Source organism: Oryctolagus cuniculus, chromosome 15 (genome assembly GCF_964237555.1).
Source record: "Oryctolagus cuniculus chromosome 15, mOryCun1.1, whole genome shotgun sequence".
In the NCBI taxonomy this organism is placed as follows: Eukaryota; Metazoa; Chordata; class Mammalia; order Lagomorpha; family Leporidae; genus Oryctolagus; species Oryctolagus cuniculus.
In genome coordinates, this window is record NC_091446.1 from 368,785 (window position 1) to 387,190 (window position 18,406).

Genomic DNA, 18,406 nt, shown 5'->3' on the forward strand with positions numbered 1-18,406 from the left:
CACGAGATGAACACACTTAGGATATGAGAACACACACAGAACGTGAGCTTAACACACACAGGGTACTGCTATACACAGGATCAAGAGACCAACACACACAGCTGTATCTATATCCAAAAACAATTAACAATCTGAAAAAGAAAACTCAGAAAATACCTTTCTAATGACATCAAAAAGAGTAAAAGAATTCATCAAAGATGGGAAGACGTGTGACTGAAAGACTGAAATACGGCTGCAAGAAGATAGAGAAGACCAAGAAAACAGAAAGGAGTCTGTGCTTGTGGACTGGAAGACAAACACTGCTGCAAGGGCGAAGCCCAAACCTCCCCAGACCCAGTGCTCACACCTCCCCAGACCCAGTGCTCACACCTCCCCTGACCCAGTGCTCACACCTCCCCGACCCAGTGCTCACACCTCCCCTGACCCAGTGCTCACACCTCCCCAGACCCAGTGCTCACACCTCCCCTGACCCAGTGCTCACACCTCCCCAGACCCAGTGCTCACACCTCCCCTGACCCAGTGCTCACACCTCCCCTGACCCAGTGCTCACACCTCCCCAGACCCAGTGCTCACACCTCCCCTGACCCAGTGCTCACACCTCCCCAGACCCAGTGCTCACACCTCCCCTGACCCAGTGCTCACACCTCCCCTGACCCAGTGCTCACACCTCCCCAGACCCAGTGCTCACACCTCCCCTGACCCAGTGCTCACGCCTCCTCTGACCCAGTGCTCACACCTCCCCTGACCCAGTGCTCACACCTCCCCAGACCCAGTGCTCACACCTCCCCTGACCCAGTGCTCACACCTCCCCTGACCCAGTGCTCACACCTCCCCAGACCCAGTGCTCACACCTCCCCTGACCCAGTGCTCACACCTCCTCTGACCCAGTGCTCACACCTCCCCAACCCAGTGCTCAAAACTCCCCTGACCCAGTGCTCACACCTCCCCTGACCCAGTGCTCACACCTCCCCTGACCCAGTGCTCACACCTCCTCTGACCCAGTGCTCACACCTCCCCAACCCAGTGCTCACACCTCCCCTGACCCAGTGCTCACACCTCCCCAGACCCAGTGCTCACACCTCCCCTGACCCACTGCTCACACCTCCCCTGACCCAGTGCTCACACCTCCCCTGACCCAGTGCTCACACCTCCCCAGACCCAGTGCTCACACCTCCCCTGACCCAGTGCTCACACCTCCCCAGACCCAGTGCTCACACCTCCCCTGACCCAGTGCTCACACCTCCCCAGACAATACTCAAAACCTCTACAGAAAAAAAATACTCAGATCATCTACAAGTGCAGTACCCAAACCATCCATAGATCAGATACTCAAACCAGGCATGCCGCATGTGATCTTTGTGGCTGTCAGCCCACGTGGCTGTGACAAGTTCTGTGTGCATCCCCTGGGAGACAGTCTGGGGCTACGCACGCACCTCTGGGACACCTCGGAGAGCTTCCCTGGTGTCAGCTCTGCCTTTCCTGCGGTCCCCCACCCGCTGTGTGCACCACAGTGTCCCCCATGTCGGGGACGCCAGTGCATGGTGCCTGGCACCTTTCCTGGCAGTCACTAGTCCTGGCAGAATGTCCATGCTGTGCACAGCAGAGTTGACCAGAACCTGGCTGTGGGACAGCAGTCAGTCTGGGGAGAGCAATGAAGCCATCTCCCGGTGGGGTTGCTGGCAGGGCCGGGCTGGCGCCTGAGGATGGAGCCTCCAGAGGTGTCCGGAGGACGGCCTGAGGGTGGCCCTTCAGCCGGCAGGGACCTGAGCAGCTGCTGATGTAGAGAAACGGCGCGGTGTGAGCAGGAGGGAAAGCTCAGAGCCACGGCCAGGTGCGCATCCCAGCCCACAGCTCACTGCCAGGCACCAGGCTGCACAGCCTTGGCAGGGAGGAGCCCGCAGGAGACTGGGCGCGCAGGTCCCCGACTTCCTACACAGAAGTCCCACACACATGGGGACCTGCGATCAGGAGCGCCCGGATCGGTGTTGCCACAGCAACCAGCAACCACAAACCACAAACCACAGCGCGCCAGCGAGGGCTCCAGGTTCAGACACCCGCAGCCGGCCTGGGCCGGGCCTCCGTGGAGTCCTCTCCACTCCTGGACTCCAGCCCCACAGAGGGCTCCTGCAGTGCCAGCCCCTCTGCCTACCAGGTTCTCTCGTGGAGAGAGCACCGCCCAGGTTAAGCTGGCACTCACGCAGGTCTGCAGCGGTCCATCGCTGTGAGGCCAAACTTTAGGCAGCTGCATTTTCCTCCACCTCTCTCTGAAGTGGGCTTGATTTCCCCAAAGCCAAGCAGAGGTGAGTGTGGGGAGGGCCGGCCGTGCCCAGGGTGGCCTTCGGGGAAGTGAGGCTTCCTCAGAGCACGGGCAGCCCTGGGGGATCCCCTGAGTGCACAGGCGTCGGTACCCCACTGCTCGGACGCCATGTTTACCACTGCACACCAGGGCTGGGCCAGGGACACAGCCTCGCGGACCAGAGAGGGGCACTGAGCTTCTGGGGCCTGAGACTGGCAGCTGCCCCAGGGGCTGGCGATGGCCCGGCGTGACCGCGGGTGCAGCCAGCAGTGCCTGTGGTCTGTCTGTGGAGTGAGTCCTGTCTGGGGGTGTTAGGGTTCCATCTGTAGGGTGAGCCCCGCTATGGGGTGAGTCTTGCCTGGGGGTGTAGGGGTCCCATCTGTGGTCTGAGTTCCATCTGGGGTATTGGGGTTCTGTCTGTGGGGTGAGTCCCATTTGAGGGTGTAGGGGTTCCACCAATGTTCTGAGTTCCATCTGGGGGTGTTGGGGTCCCGTCTGGGGGGTGAGTTCCATCTGGGGGTGTTGGGGTCCCGTCTGGGGGGTGAGTTCCATCTGGGGGTGTTGGGGTCCCGTCTGGGGGGTGAGTTCTGTCTGGGGGTGTTGGGGTCCTGTCCATGGTCTGAGTTCCGTCGGGGAGTGAGTTCCGTCTGGGGGTGTTGGGGACCTGTCTGGGGGGTGAGTCCCGTGTGCAGGGTTCTGTTGGATCTGTCAGGCTCTGTGCTCCGTGCCGTTCTTTGAGCCCAGGAACCAAATCTCTGCTGATGTCACTGCACAGATATGAGCTCTGGAAATGCGGGCAGGGATTCAGGCTCAGGGGCGCCCCCTGCAGGGCGGATGGGAAGAGATTGTGGAGGAGGTGGGCCGGGTGGTGGCGCCAGGGTGTGGAGGGTGCCCCGCGGGCAGAGCCGGAGAAGCTTCCTTCTGCTTGTTCACCGAGATAGCCTGGAAGTTGCAGGCCTCGTGCAGTTTCCAGAGGGAGCGGCACGGGGCGCAGGGCCCCCACGAGCTGGAAGCTGATCCCCGGCCGCCCGTCCGGAGGCCGCGCACCTGCTGAAATCTGCACGCTGAGCCCTGGGCAGCCCTGGGGGTGGGGAAGCCGGGGAGATGGAGCTCAGGGGTGTGGCTGGAGCTGCGGCACCACCGGTCCCCTCAGAGCAGGGCCCGCTGGTCAGCGAGGCCACTGCCTGCTGGGAGCTGCTCCTGCCCGGCCCCGGGCCCCTGGCTGCCCTTCTCGGAGCTCGCTTGGAAGACAGGGGAGAGAGAAACAGGAGACTCCTCGGCTTCCGGCTTCCGCCTCACTCTTCAATCAATTACAGGAGAGGAAATGCATTTTGAAAGTGATTTCCAGACCCAGGGGACCTGGCAGGAGTGGCAAGATAATGAAACGCTGCCTCCTGGGTCCCGGTGAGCAGCAGAGGCCCCAGGCCGGCTGCTGAGGGGCAGTGAGTCGGCCTGGGGCCAGAAGTCCCGGGTGGGGATCGGCCTCATTCCCGGAGAGGTGCAGCCGTGCCCCAGCTTCCCATGGCATGAGATATACCGGCCGCCGCGAGGCCGCCTCCAAACGCAGAGCCAGTGACAGCCGGGGAGGCGGCAATCGCCTCCCTCCACCACGCAAACCGTCTCCCGCCACCCCCGGGAGCCCAGGGCCAGGGCGGTGCTGGGCTCGTGTGGCCAGGACGGCGCTGCGGGGGTCCCTGTGGGGACGCTCAGCAGGTGGCTGCAGGCGTCAGCTACAGGCCCAGACGCTCGCGCGCTGCTCCTGGGAGCCCCGTTTCCTGGGTGAAGTGAGGAATTTCTGCTCCCCCAGTCAGGCCCCGCCCCCTGGCGTCTCCCCCTGCTGGGGGAGCTCCCTGCTGAGGTTCCTCCCTGGGAGTGTCCCCCTGCCCCACCCCCATCCCCCACACAACCTCATTCCTACCATGGCCACGGTGAATGCCTTCAACCCGAGGGCAACCAGCCAGCGGGGGCCCCTCCCAGTCCACCTGCCCCCATCTCCTGTCACCTACAGATGAGTGCAGGAGCCGAGGCCTCTGTGTCACCGAGAGGAGCTACGACCCCAGAGCTCCGTCCAGCCCTGTCCAGCCCCGGCCAGCCCCGTGCGACCCCGTTCCACCAGGAGCCCTCCTCCAGCCCCACCCTCCACCCCATCACACAGCAGCCCCACATTTGAGCTGCCCCGGGGTGTTTGCCAAGACCACTGGCTGCGTCGGGGGTGCGGTGGGCTATGTTGGGATGCAGCAGGGTAAGGCGGGGTGCAGTGGGGACGCAGCAAGGGTGTATGGGGATGTGCCGGGAGTGTGGGGGGAGTGCGTCAGGGGCTGCCGTGCACAGGAGCGCTTGGTACCTGAGCAGGGGCTGCTGGGCGTCCGGCCGGTCTGCGCCGGGGCACGGTGGGGCCTTCTTGTTCACCTGCTTGTAGATGTCCCTCGCGGTCACTAGGATCCACAGCGAGCTGGACAGCGTGGAATAGTGCAGCGCGATGCCCACCTGGAAGGGGACGGTGTTAGTCCACAGCCCCTTTGTGTCTCCAGGAGACCGGAACTGAGGCTGGCAAGGAACCCCTCGGGGTCCTGGAGCCTCAGGGAGACACATGGGCTGCAAGGACGTTGGGGCCACCTGAGCCTGGTCCCCTGCAGCACCTGCGCCTCCTGCAACAGGGCTGGGGGCTCAGGCCCCACACAGGAGTCCACCAGCGAAGGGGGGTGCATTTGCACAGCAGGTGGCCACCCCATATGCTGCTGTCTGTGGCCCTGCACGTGGGATAGGAATGTCGTGGGGGCAGAGTTCCTGGTTGCTATGGAGACAGACGCTGCGGTCTTGCAAGCAGCCAGCATTCTGGAGCTGTCACCACCAAGAGTCCATGCTCAGGGTTGCCTTTGGAGCCACAGCCTGACACTTCCAGGTGACAGGGAGATGGCGCTGTGACTGGGGAGACCACGACCACTGAGGAGTTCAGAGCCTGAGCAGAGCTAACACAGCATTGGTGTGGCCGCGGATCAAGCCCGGACTCAGCTGCTGCGCCACAGCGAACTCTGCAGTGGTGAGAGACCTTCGCACGCATGTGCGTGTGTGCGTGTGCGCATGCGTGTGTGTTGTTAGAAAGCTCCCAGGGCTCTGGGGAGGGCTCCAGATGAGCCCTGGGCGTGGCTGCCGTGGAAGACACCTTAAGCCTGGCTGTTCTGCCTCCCCAACCACTCGAGTTGGAGGCTCTGGGTGCTGAGGCGGGACCTCAGCCTCCGAGGGGGCGGGGCGGGGCAGGCCAGCCCTTAGGAAGTGGCAGAGTGGCTGTCATCCTTGTGTGTAAACAGAACCATGGGGCCTATCCTGAGGATGACCCTGGCTGAGGGGGAGGGGGAAAGGAGGGAGGGAGGGGGAGCGGCTGTGCTCATGGCCTCCTGGGCTGAGCCTGGCCCAGGCTGTGAGCTGGGGATTTCAGGAGAAATTTCAGGGGGCCGTGGGGACGCTGCATGTGCACCCGGATCCAGCGCCGATGCAGTCACTGTGGCACCGTCGGCACCTCGTGTCTGTTAATGACGTCACTCTGTGTTGCCGTAACAACCGCCTCTCTGCAGCCTGCTTCCGGCTGGCCCTGGGTGGTGGCCCTGGTGAGGGAGGAGGATGCTGGACAGCTAGGCTGGCCCTCAGAGCGAGCTCAGGCAGGAGGTGGGCGTGGCTGCCCACAGGTGCGGGCAGGTCTGGCCTCCAGCACTCGGACTTGCCCCCTCCCTGTCCTCTCCAGCAGGCAGTGGGTGGAGCCCAGAGACTGGGCGTGCTGCGTGAGGTTGCCAGCATGGACCAGCAGGGCCCTGAGTGAGAGCCAGGGCTGGGGATGGCAGGGACAGGGTTGCCGCGAGGGCCTTGGCGATGTCTGTGGAGCTGCAGCCGCTTCTCGCCCTGCCCCTGCTCGGCCTCCTGCAGCTGGGACCTCCTGATGCAGCCCTGTGCCCTGGGGCTTGTTTGTAGCTGTTCCCAGCCCTGCCGCTCAGCCTGGCACCTTGCAGGCCATGATGCTGTCTGCCATGGAGTAGGGGTCTTGCTGCCTTCTGGAAATGTAGTCGGGGGTCAGGCCGGCACCGGACGAGGCCATCATTTCTCTTCCCAGCACCCAGAGGCCCTTGTCTTCCAGCCGGGCGCCAGGGGCCCTCCCACCAGACCTGCCACTGCCCTGCCTTGGCATCCCCTCGCTGGCCAGCCCCCAGGGGCCCCCTGGAAGTCCAGCTGTCTGATCTTGGGGACCCCGGGGCCCAGCCTGCAGCGTGCTGGGCCAGCTTCTCCGGGGGCGGGGGTGGGACAGGACTCCCCGGACTTTCCAGGGCAGCCAGGGCGGTGATGGGCGAGGTGCAGGTGTGACTGCCCTGGGCCCCCTTCAGCCTTCAGCCAAGCACTGGGCCCAGGGTTGCTGGCGTGTGCAGCCACAGACGAGGGGGCTTCTCAGGCTGCCGACCCCCAGCCTCAAATCAGACAAGTGGTAGGAAGGGACAGGGCCTGCCCTGAGCAGCTGGCGGAGCTCAGGGCCTGGGCAGGTGAGCGTGGGGAGTCTCACGTCCCAGGCCCCCGGACGCAGCTCCAGCGTTCAGGTCCCAGGGGCTGCGTGGAAGTCACTTCGCAGCCAACCACGAATGCAGCTGGTTTACAGGAGAGAGGGAGCAGAGACAGCCGTGCGAGCACCTGGGGACGCCAGGCTGACAGCAGCTGTCTCTGAAGTGACAGGAGCCACAGGTGACCTAGGCAAGTGGCCCTGTGGCTCACAGGGTGCCCCCCGCTGGGCCTGCTCCACTGGGGCTCGGGCTGGGCTCGGCTGTGGGGGCAGGGTTTCCACAGTGACTGCTGCCGGAGCCCAGCGGTGGTTTGCACGCTCCCTTTGAACACCAGTCAGCGCAGCACGGGAGGAAGGCGTGTGCTTCGCCACGGGGGTTCCAAGGCCGCTCCCCTGGGACTGAGCAGGTTCCTCTGAGTGCCCCCCGCCAGGGAGCACCTGCGTGACTTGGGCTACCTGCTGACCGAGAGCCTCGTCCCGGCGCCGAGGCTGGGGTTGGCTCCTGCCCCACCTGCCCCAGGAGAGGCCAGGTGCTCCTGGGAAGGGCACTGTCCTTGGGCAGGAGGTTCCTGCTGGCCGCCGTCACTGTGGGCCCCAGAGCAAGCCAGCCCACGGAGAAACGGCAGTTTCATAGCAACGTACGCGGGAGGCACAGAGCCGCCGCTGGAAGCTGTGCCACGACCGAGGTGCCTGGGCGAGCCGGCAGCGAGCCCCTCCCCGGCCCTGGGGCCCTGCGGCACTCACCGCCTGGCACAGGACCGGGTGCTTGGTGCGGTTGATGCCGCCAGCGAACACGGTGAAGGTCAGGGCCGTGTGGAAGCAGAAGTTCAGCAGTGCGTGCCGGGCTCTCCGGCTGATCCGGATCTCACTGTGGGAACGGGGCTTCGTTAGGAGCTGGCGTTTCGGGGAGGCCCGGCAAATGAGCCCTGGTGTCTGAAGCCTGCTCCGTCCACAGTGGGCACCGCAGCCCTCGACGGGCCAGGGGTGACCACCGCAAACGCCCCAACCCTGCTGGAAGCGTCAGGGGATCCTGGCCAAGCCGGCGGGGCCCCGGCTCCAGGACCTGGCCTCGCATCCCAGAGCAGGTGTCTGACGGGGGACGGCAGGGCTGTGCCCAGGATGAGGGCAGGGCCTGTGGCCGTGGGCACGGCTAAGGCTCCGCCTGCCTGGCCATGAGCAGGACAGATCGCTTTGCTTATGAATTGCACGGTGACGGCAGCCATGGCCTCAAACATCCCTGAACTTCCACCCGCGACGGCGGCCGAGGCCGAGGTGCTGCCCTAGGCTGGACGCGGAGCACTGCAGGGACCGGCGCCCTGGGGTCACCCCTGCTCCCCAGAGGGGGCCGAGAGACAAGCTCAGAGGCAGGAGGCCGAGCAGCGTGTGGGGGCAGGGGGGACGCAGCGTGTGGGGGCGGGGGGCGGAGCGGGCCCCTGGCAGCCTCACCTCTGGTGCAGGATGTAGGTGAGGACGGAGGCGCAGAGGCACAACAGCATGACCGCGGTGCACGCGTACACCACGGGGTGCAGGAACTCCCCTGGGTACTGGGGCAGGGACAGCACAGCCTTCAAATCCTGCAGAGAAGCAGAGACCCCGTCACCGGTGTGTGCGCGCGGGCAGGCCCTGAGACAGCTCAAGGTGCTTGTGGCTTTAGGGTCTTGGAGAAACAGACGCGTCCAGGGCTGCAGACGGAGAGAGACCCTGCTCCAGGAGCCGCGGCCCCCTGAGGGCTTGGTCCTCCCCACGCCCTGGTCTGTCTGGTCGAGGGCATCTTTCCCTGGTGCCCGGCGCCTGCAGGGCAGGGTCTGGTGGCCCTCAGGGCCTTGCGGAGGCAGCACCCCGCCCAGCTCTGGGAACCTCACGCCTGTGGGCTGTCTCCAGCTGTCTCCAGCTCCAGCAGTCTGCGCTGCACGGGCTCTCCCTGGTGGAGAAATGGCTGCTGGGAGCCCAGGGCCTCACCCCCGTTTCCGGAAGTCACCAACTCCACTGCATCGTGGCCAAAGGGTCAGAGTCAGGGTCAGAGACAGGCGCATTCCCCAGGGGCAGAGAGGCCACCGTGGGCGGGGCCGGGCGTCTGCCCAGGGCCTGGGTTCCAGTGCGGCTCTGCTCACACCTGGGAGACGGCAGGCTAGCTCAGTCTTGGGTCCCTCCAGGCCCAGCTGCCATTGTGGGTGCTTGGGGTGCTAGCTGGTGGAGGGGAGACCTCTTTGTCTCTCAGTGTCTTTCAAAAAAATGGAAAACAGCCCTCTCCCTGCCAGGCGAGGAGTGTCCCCGGTTTGGAGCTGTCTATGAGCGGGGTGGGGTTTGCTGTGGCCGCCACCCTGCATCCCTGCATCCTGACACGCTGGGTGTGGACAGTGCGGGGAGCGTCCGGCGGACAGCGCAGGATGGCGCTCGCTCGGACACGTGCCAGCACCCTGTGAGGGCATGAGCTCGGGGCCGAAGATGCCAGAGAGGCCTCCTGGGGCCAGGGGCTCAGGTGCGAGCGAGCGCCCTCCACGGGCACCGGGCTCCTGTCCACCCCTCCTGGCCTAGGGAGGCCACCCACGCTCGGCCCGTCTCTGCCTTGGCCGAGGAAGGAAGCCCTACCTTGGCTGTCACCCTCACCCCCGGAAGCCCCAGCCACAAGTGTGCGGGCTGAGAGGCCCCTGCTGGGCGGGCGCCGTGGCCCGCGAGCACAGGAGAGATGGGTGTCAGGTGTGAGTGAGGCTGGGCGACCACGGCTGGGCCGTGTGCTCCGGGCAGGTGCTGAGCCCCAGCGGGAAGACGGGCACCTCGGCTCAGCTCCACCATCTGCGCAGATGCCCCGAGGAGCCAGGGCCTGCAGCTGAGGGCCCCTGCCCGCGGCGTCGTGCGCTTCCCTGCGGGGGATGGGCCAGTGCTGGTCCCAGCTCTATCTGGGTCCTGACGTCCCGAGCATCTGCCACTGAGTGATGGTGGGAGGGGCCTGGTGGCCCTGGTGAGTGCCAGGCCCGCTGTGCCGTTTGTCACGGCAGCAGCTTCCTGACAAAGGCACACGATGACAGAGGCCGGGAAGAGCGAGTTTTCTAGCCGGACCTTGGCGCCAAGGTGTCCACTGGGGCCCCTGCTGCTGGGGGTGGGGGGCCGAGGCTGCACCGGGCCTGGCAGTGTCCCCGAGTCTTGTCTACGTGGTTGCTTTTGTGGGCATCGGCCGCTTTTCCTCCATTAGTGCTGGATCTGAAAAGGACCCAGCCTCCACTGAGATGCCACTGGGCCACTTGTGCTGGCTAGGCGAGGGCCACCAAGGGTGGGCCGTCCTGTGTCCGCTTCTCTGGCTCCATTGGGCCCAGGGCCTCGGTGGGGAGCCTGCGGCTGGGTCTGCCCCTCAGGGGGCTTGCAGGTCTGCTGCTGTCCCTGGAGTGGCCGTGCCGCAGTGAACACAGGGGGAGCCTGAAGACCCTCCCCGCCACATAGAGTCCGGCTTGCTGGGGGTGGTGGCAGTGGCCGAGGGCTCCCATGGGAGTCTCGCCTGCCTCAGGCTTTTGTCCATACTCTCCAACCTCTCTGGGGAACCCAAACTGTGAACCGGGAGCAGCCCCAGAGAGAGACGCAAGGCAGCTTCTGGAAATGCGACCCGGACAGCTCCACAGCCCGTGGCCGGCGGTGGGTGCCTCGGGGCGGGGCTGCTCCTCTGGGAGGCGGGCGCAGAGGAGGAAGGGCCAGGGTCAGGGCGTCACCTGCGCAAGGACAAACCATCAGCAGGCCCAGCGTCCCCCCGTCGGGTTGGCCAGGACCCCCGGCGCCTTCCAGCGGAGTTCGGGGCGTCATTCGGGAAGCAAGCACTCCAAGTGTTTCCTTCTCCACGTTGGAGTCGTCCCAGGGCCCCTGGCCGTCTCCAGAGGTGACGGCTGACGGGCAAAGTCGGCAATGAGACAAAGGCAACAGGTGCGAGCCCCGGGGAAGCAGGGGGCTCTCAGTGAGGGGGTGCGGCTGTCACGGGAGGCCACAGGGAACAGCTCCCGCCCCTGCCCAGCCCTCCCATCTCCCAGGGCTGGCCTTGCGGAGCCCTCGGGTGTGGGGAACTTGTATCGGCCTGGTTCGCATTTGCCCCTTTCGCGAGCCACGTCTGCCTCTTAGGTTTCTCCCGATTTGATTGGATTTTTCCTTTTCCGCGAATTTTTTCGCGAATCCAGCAGGCGGGTGTTAACAAAGGAGGGAGCTGCGTCTGCTCTGAGCTGACCCCTTGGAGAATGACCGCTCCACGCTGAGGGCCGCCTGCAGGGGGCGTCCTGCCTGCCCAGGAGCCGCCCCCAGGCCCGGCCTGCACTCCCGCTGGTCTTCCGCCCGGTTCTGCCCAGTTTTTCCTGGTTCTTCCCAGCTCTTCCTGGTTTCTCTGGTTCTTCTTCTTGGTTCTTCCTCCTGGTTCTGGGCCAACGAACATCGATTTCACCAGCATCTCATGTACTCCCTGGTCTGCCTTTTTAACGACAACTGCATCTTAGCGCCTGTCAACATTTCTTGACAGCGTTCTCCAGGAAAGGCAGAGCTGGGGCACGACGAGGAACTGATCTGCTCAGCACAGAAGTCATCCTAGCTGGGCGCTGGTTTGTAGGATTTGTTGTTTGCTCTTTGGAGAGGAATGCGAGCTTGTAAAATTCTGAAGAGATCTGGGGAGAAACGGTTTGAGCAGCGTCACAGGAGTTTTCCTTCTAGACTGGTCGGCGGGATGACAAACTCCTCGTCTGGGCGTGACGCTGGGTTCCAGAAGCTTCCAGTATAAAACGTAGACGGTGAGCTGAGTGAGGGGCAAGGAGCCGAGGCGAGCTCGGGCAGTCGGGGGATGTCTGGCGAAGGGGCCTCTCTGTGCACCTGCCAGAGGGGCGGGGCGGGCTCGGGCTCCTTCCCGCCCCCCCCCCCCCCCCGCCCCGGCACCGGACCCTGGCGAGGGCTGCAAGGGGAGCTCAGAGCCGCCCAGCTCACCCCGCGGGACAGCCACAGCTGGGACTGTCCCTGCCCCGCTTCTGGTTCAGGCCTGCTCCTGACTTCTAGAGCTGACCCTGCCCGTGGGCACTCACGTGGGAACAGGAAGTGGTCACCGGGACCCCAACAGGACAAGTGGCTTGGATCTTCCACTGCAGGCGGGGGTTGCCCAGGCTGGGCCTCCCCGGCTCCCCAGGAGCTGGACCCTGAAGAATGTGGGGAGGACACTTCTGGCGACCTGATCAGAACTCAGTTCAGCGCTGCAGAGGCTGCCCCAAGTTCTCCAAGAGACCAGCCCTGCTCAGCCACACCGAGACTGAGCCACCACGCAGCACCTGTGCGACCAGACGGCACTGAACACCACGCAGCACTGTGCGACCAGACAGCACTGAACACTGCGAGAGGGCGAGGGCGCCCCAGCTCAGCACCACAGGAGAGACGGGAAGAGGGGTCATATTGCAACAGCTACACTGCCACCCCACAGACCCCACAGTGCCCGGTCCACACCAGGACCCCACACTGCCCCGTCCACACCCAGGACCCCACACTGCCCTGTCCACACCAGGACCCCACACTGCCCTGTCTACACCAGGACCCCACACTGCCCTGTCACATGACCCTGGGTCCCAGGAACAGAAACATCCAGAATCTGGGGTTGGGACAGAAACCCTGGCTCCGTCCGCAGGGGAGCGAAGCGCCTGGGAGTCCTGGAAGCAGAAACTCGCAGGGGCGGCTCCTGCAGCTCCACACCCAGGCGGGCGCCCGCTGGGGTCCAGCTGCTCCACTGCCCACCCAGCACCACACCCCAGGCAGGTGCCCGCTGGGGCCCGGCAGCTCCACTGCCCACCCGGCTCTGCACCCAGGTGGGCGCCTGCTGGGGTCCGGCCGCTGCACTGCCCACCCAGCACCACACCCAGGCGGGTGCCAGCTGGGGCCCGGCCGCTGCACTGCCCACCCAGCTCCGCACCCAGATGGGCGCCTGCTGGGGCCCGGCAGCTCCACTGCCCACCCGCTCTGCTGTGGCCTGGGGAAGCCGTGCAAGACGGCTCAGGTGCTTGGGCCCCTGCACCACGTGGGAGACCTTGGAGAAGCTCCCGGCTCCCGGCTCTGGCCTGGCCCATCCCCGGCCATCGCAGCATCTGAGGAGGGAGGCAGAGGACAGATCTCCCTCTCTCCCCTCTCTCTGTGACTACGCCTTTCAAATAAATAAATAAATCTTAAAAAACACAGAAAATCTTGGGAACAGAAACACTTGGATACTTTCAGGGATAACAAACATTTGGTACCCTTAGTATTTTTTTTTTAAAGATTTATTTATTTTACTTGAAAGACTTACACAGAGCAAGAGGGAGAGGCAGAGAGAGAGAGAGAGAGAGAGAGAGAGAGAGAGGTCTTCCATCCGATGGTTCACTCTCCAGATGGCCACATTGGCCAGAGTTGCATCGATCAAAAGCCTGAAGTCAGGAGCTTCCTCTAGGTCTCCCATGCAGGTGCAGCAGCCCAAGCACTTGGGCCATCTTCTACTGCTTTCCCAGGCCATAGCAGAGAGCTGGATTGGAAGTGGAGCAGCTGCGACTCGAACCAGCACTCATAAGGGATGCCGGCACTGCAGGCGGCAGCTTTACCTGCTACTCCATAACGCCGGCCCCCAGTATTCTTGGCTATTCTGCAGGAAACTGAAAGATGTGAATGCCGCCAGGGAATGGAACTCTGGGCCCCTGCAGGGCGGAGAGGGAGAGTGCCCAGGGCTCCAGCTTCATCCGGCGTCCAAAGCCTTCCTGGGTCCCTGCAGCAGCGGCAGTCACAGGTGCCACCTGGCTCCCATCCTCACAGCACCCAGCGCAGGCACAGGGAAGCCGGCTTCAGCTGGTTCTTAACGGCCCTGAGGAAGTTGTTCCCTGCGAGGCGGTGGGGGTGTGGCCAGCGGGATGGGCCGTGGGGACCGGGAGCTCTGAATCCAGTGTCCCGAGGCCCAAGCTGCCCCCTTGTTTGCACAGGCACTGGCGACGGCAGCCCCTGGCAGGGGCTGCACAGGGAGGCAGTGGCTGGGTGGGCAGCGCCGGGACCACCGCCACCTGGCCATGGCTCCCCAACCTGTCCCAGGGTCTACACCCCACACTCCCGACTCCCACAGAGGAGAGCTCGCACAGAACCTGCGACTCGGGAGAGTGAGTCCACAGCAGCCCCGCGCCCCTCAGAAATTCAGTGTGGCACATGATGTGTGCAGAACGGAATCGTAACCAGGTCTGAGGTCTGGCCTCTGCGGCAGGCACGCGGCTGTGATGGGCGGCGTTTCCCGTGCGGCGAGGACCAGGGAGCCCATCCCAGGGCCCCCGAGACAGGGCGCAGACAGGCAGCGCCTGGTGGCCGCAGGGCAGGGTTTGCACAGAGGGGCCCCGGGCCCAGGCTCCGAGGGGAGGTCCCGACTGGGGACGGGGCAGCTGGGTCCCACCTGCCGGGTCCCGCAGGGTGGGGGCCGCACCCACCTCTCACTCGCCTCTGACACTTTCTGTTTTGCGAACTTCCCAGATTTGAGCCTGAAAAGCCACAAGCGCTGTCACGCTGAGGCCGCTGCCGGTGCTGGGCGGGGCCTCTGAGGTGCTGGGCGGGGCCTCTGAGGTGCTGGGCGGGGCCCCTGCCGTGCTGGGAGGGCCTCTGCCGGGCCACAGTCGCTGATCCCAGGACCGGGCCGGGCGGCTGCGTCGCCTTGAACAGTGCCTGGAGGAGGTGGGCCTGCCTCCCCCAGCCTCCGGCCGTGAGCAGCGCTGCGCGGTGATGGATTTGGCAAAACGCATCTCGCTTATTTGGATGTTTTGAATTGAACAAGAAGAAAATGAGTCGGTGACTCAGACAGAGCGCTCCTTGTGGGGCAGGCGCCCGTGCCCGGCCTGGGCCCCGCTGTCCTCCGGCCATCGGCATTCCCTGCACGCGCCGGCCCTCGGCCGCCTGTCAGCTGTGCCCGCCGAGCACACACGCTGCATTATTCAGGGCCCAGGCGGCAGCCGCCGCGGCAAATGCTCACAGGCGCCTCCAGGTCAGGCCCCAGGGTCCTGCAGTACCGGCGCCCCCTCCCCTTCTGCACGGCCCCTCCCCGGGCCCCCAGCTTTGTGGTGGAAGGGGGCTGCCAGCCCAGACATGGCTTCCGCAGGGCACGGGTGTCACCCCTGCTGATGAGGTGGTTCGACACTGCCGAGTGGCGGCAGCTAATCAGTATGACCCACACAAGCCACATAGCGCAGGAGGAGCCAGGCGGGCAGCCCAAGCCCCGGGCCTGCCAGACCCTGCGGGCCACCTGCCCCCAGCCACAAACAACCCTCCTCAGGACTGAGCGTGAGCACCACAGCCCCTTCACCCTCTAGGACTGAGCACAGGCACCTCTGCCCCTTCACCCCTCAGGACTGAGCACGAGCACCTCTGCCCTTTCACCACCCTCAGGACTGAGCACAGGTACCTCTGCCCTTTCACCCCCCAGGACTGAGCACAAGCACCTCTGCCCTTTCACCACCCTCAGGACTGAGCACAAGCACCTCTGCCCTTTCACCACCCTCAGGACTGAGCACAAGCACCTCTGCCCCTTCACCCCCCAGGACTGAGCACAAGCACCTCTGCCCCTTCACCACCCTCAGGACTGATCACAAGCACCTCTGCCCTTTCACCACCCTCAGGACTGAGCACAAGCACCTCTGCCCTTTCACCACCCTCAGGACTGAGCACAAGCACCTCTGCCCTTTCACCACCCCCAGGACTGAGCACAAGCACCTCTGCCCCTTCACCACCCTCAGGACTGAGCACAAGCACCACGGCCCCTTCACACACATCCCAGGACTGAGCACAAGCACCTCTGCCCTTTCACCACCCCCAGGGCTGAGCACAAGCACCTCTGCCCTTTCACCACCCTCAGGACTGAGCACAAGCACCTATGCCCTTTCACCCCCCAGGACTGAGCACAAGCACCTCTGCCCTTTCACCACCCTCAGGACTGAGCACAAGCACCACTGCCCTTCACCCCCCAGGACTGAGCGTGAGCACCACGGCCCCTTCACCTCCCAGGATTGAGCACAAGCACCTCTGCCCTTCACCCCCCAGGACTGAGCACAAGCACCACGGCCCCTTCACCCCCCCGGATGGAGCACAAGCACCACGGCCCCTTCACCTCCTAGGACTGAGTGTGAGCACCACGGCCCCTTCACCCCCCAGGACTGAGCACAAGCACCTCTGCCTTTTCACAACCCTCAGGACTGAGCACAAGCACCTCTGCCCCTTCACCACCCCCAGGACTGAGCACAAGCACCACTGCCCTTCACCCCCCAGGACTGAGCGTGAGCACCACGGCCCCTTCACCACCCCAAGGACTGAGCACAAGCACCACTGCCCTTCACCCCCCAGGACTGAGCGTGAGCACCACGGCCCCTTCACCCCCCAGGACTGAGCACAAGCACCTCTGCCCTTCACCCCCCAGGACTGAGCGCGAGCACCACGGCCCTTCATTGAGTAGCCACCCGCAGCTTTCCCGCCTGTGCCTCCAGGAATGGGTGGTGGTGCCGTGTGCTTGGCCGGGGCTGGCAGGGCCGAGTACTCACCATGAGCACTGGGAGTCACTGAAGAGTGGCACCGTGGAGGTGGGGTCGCCAGCTGGGTGGTTACGTGGCGCCTTGCTCCCCGCCAGCCTCCATGGCCGTCCGGAAGGTCAAAGTCCCACACGGTGGCCCTGGGCTCCCACTCCCGGGGGAGGGACCTCGGGGTGACCGTGACGGGGCGAGTGGGGGTCTCGAGGCTCACCCATCTGCAAAGACAGTGCGTGGTCAGAACACCGGGCCAGGGTCCTCCCAGGCCCACTGCCTCCATTCCCAGCCAGCAGGCCCCACCCCCGCCCTTGGCCCTTCTCGGCTGCCAGCCTGTTGGAGTTGCCAACTCAGGGCTGCAGCCGGGGCAGGTGGAGGAGCTGAGTGACCACCTGGGCTCAGGTGCCTCGGGGCCAGACGCTGGCGTCCTGGGGGAGCCGCCTGAGCGAGTCTGAGGACCGTCCTTGCTGTCCATCCCAGGCAGACCTGTCAGCCGCCTCAGGCCGCCCAGAGCCCCACAGAGACCCAAATGCACCTTGAGTTCACCTCCCTGGGGCAGGGCCAGGCCCGGTGGGTGGAACCTTCCCCACCGCTGGGACCGGCCCGGGGGACTGGCGTCTGCCCCTGCAGAGGCCGCCGGCAGGCGGCTGCTGGGTTTCCTTGTGGCTCGGTGCTGTCTGCTGAACTGAAAGTTATCCGGAATCGCTCTCTGGGCAGCAGGAATGGCTGCTGCTGGCCTGGCGCTCTGCCCCCAAGCCCAGCCCTGGGGAGTGGACGCTGCGGCCAGCGGCCCCCTGGCACGTACCGCTGCCCGGGCTCGCGGCTCAGCCCCAGGACGCCGCAGCCCGACTTCTCACCTATTTCGGCAGGAGCGGCTGGAGAGGCCCCGGCAGGGCGCTTCCCACGGCTGGCGAGACGCGGCGGGCGCCCTGAGCTGGGCAGAGCTTCCTCCCCTTCCGAGAGGGCCGCTGGCCGGCCGGCGATCAACAGATTGCAGGGCTGCAGCCGGCGGCCGCCGCGGTGGGCACGGCCCCCGCGCCGGGAGGGGACGCGTGGCGGCCGAGCGGAGCCCGCTCTCAGCGCGCCCCGGGCAGGCGGCTGCCAGGGCCGGAGCCGAGGCGCGCCCGCCTTCCGCGGCGACAGCCGGGGACGCGGCACGGCCGGGAAGCGGGCGCCGTCACCATGGGGACCGGGGGCGGCGCGGACGGCGGCGGCGCGGTGGCCGGCTCCCTGCGGCAGCAATGGCTCTTCGCAGCCGCGCGGCCGGCCGCCCGTCACACCGCAGCGCCCGGCCGCGGGAGCGGTCCCCGCGAACGCGCCCGCCGCGTCGCCCAGGGGCGGCCCTGCCGGCTGCGGGCTCCAAGGACGAAAAGACGGCGAGGACACCGATTCCGGAGGAGTCTTTTCCGCCTTTGTATCAAGACATTCTCGGATCCGAGCACGCCGGGCGGAGGCCCGGCGTGAGTCAGCAGGGCGGGCGCCCGGCGCCGCACCGAGCGCACCGGCAGGCTCGCCCCCGGCTTCCCCGCCGGGGAGGGGGCCCGGCCGGGCACGCTGGGTTCTCCCCACAGCCCTGGCGGCGGAGGGGCCACGCCCAGTCGGCGTGACCGGGGCCGCCCGGCGGGGGGCGCCCCGCGGGCTCGCGCTCTGGCGTGGCTGCCTACTCCGGAGGGTCCCCGAAGTCCCCAGATCCCCGCCTGGGGTCCCAGGAGCCCGCAGCCGGCACTGCTGGGAGGACCAGGCAGGCGGAGCAGGAGGCAGCGCTGCAGCCCGCTCCTGGGCAGGGTCGCTCTCATGGGGCACTCGGCCCCCCGAGATTGTCCAGCTGCCCAGCGAGCCCTGGTGGAGCCGAGTGGAGACCCTGCAGGCACCCACGGCCCGGCTTCCCGGGTTCCTCACTCAGCACCTGCAAGGAGCCCCTGGGACACCTGTGTGAAAGCTGGGTGAGGGGCAGGCAGAGCAGGGGTCCCCGCCCGGCTCTAACCCCCAGCACCCGCCAGCCTGCCCTGCAGCTGCTCCAGGTGTGCAGTTCAAAGGTGGACACCGTGTCGTGTCCCCCCCATCCCCACC

The 18,406-nt window shown here is 65.8% G+C and overlaps 1 protein-coding gene and 1 long non-coding RNA gene across 4 annotated transcripts in view; one reads left to right on the plus strand and one right to left on the minus strand.

The window, feature by feature from the left end:
* The window catches only part of ADGRA1 (adhesion G protein-coupled receptor A1), a 31,465-nt gene extending 13,559 nt beyond the window's left edge, over positions 1 to 17,906 (minus strand). Inside the window, exons 1-6 of one of the 3 annotated variants that reach the window (XM_051839418.2) lie at positions 17,194 to 17,906; positions 16,355 to 16,557; positions 11,870 to 11,980; positions 8,280 to 8,407; positions 7,578 to 7,701; positions 4,641 to 4,783 (exon numbers count right to left, since the gene is read on the minus strand). In XM_051839418.2, coding sequence (XP_051695378.1) covers positions 4,641 to 4,783; positions 7,578 to 7,701; positions 8,280 to 8,407; positions 11,870 to 11,980; positions 16,355 to 16,357 — 509 coding nt within the window. In that variant the 5' untranslated portion in view covers positions 16,358 to 16,557; positions 17,194 to 17,906. Of the gene's footprint in view, positions 1 to 4,640; positions 4,784 to 4,935; positions 5,131 to 7,577; positions 7,702 to 8,279; positions 8,408 to 11,869; positions 11,981 to 16,354; positions 16,558 to 17,193 lie in introns of those variants that run through there. The other 2 variants (XM_051839419.2, XM_051839420.2) reach the window with 2 other exon arrangements.
* Positions 5,213 to 13,044, plus strand: LOC127488826 (uncharacterized). The gene is made up of 3 exons (XR_007916693.2): positions 5,213 to 5,336; positions 11,320 to 11,584; positions 11,933 to 13,044. It is a non-coding gene; the product is annotated as an uncharacterized lncRNA (long non-coding RNA).
* Positions 17,907 to 18,406: the final 500 nt, after the last annotated feature.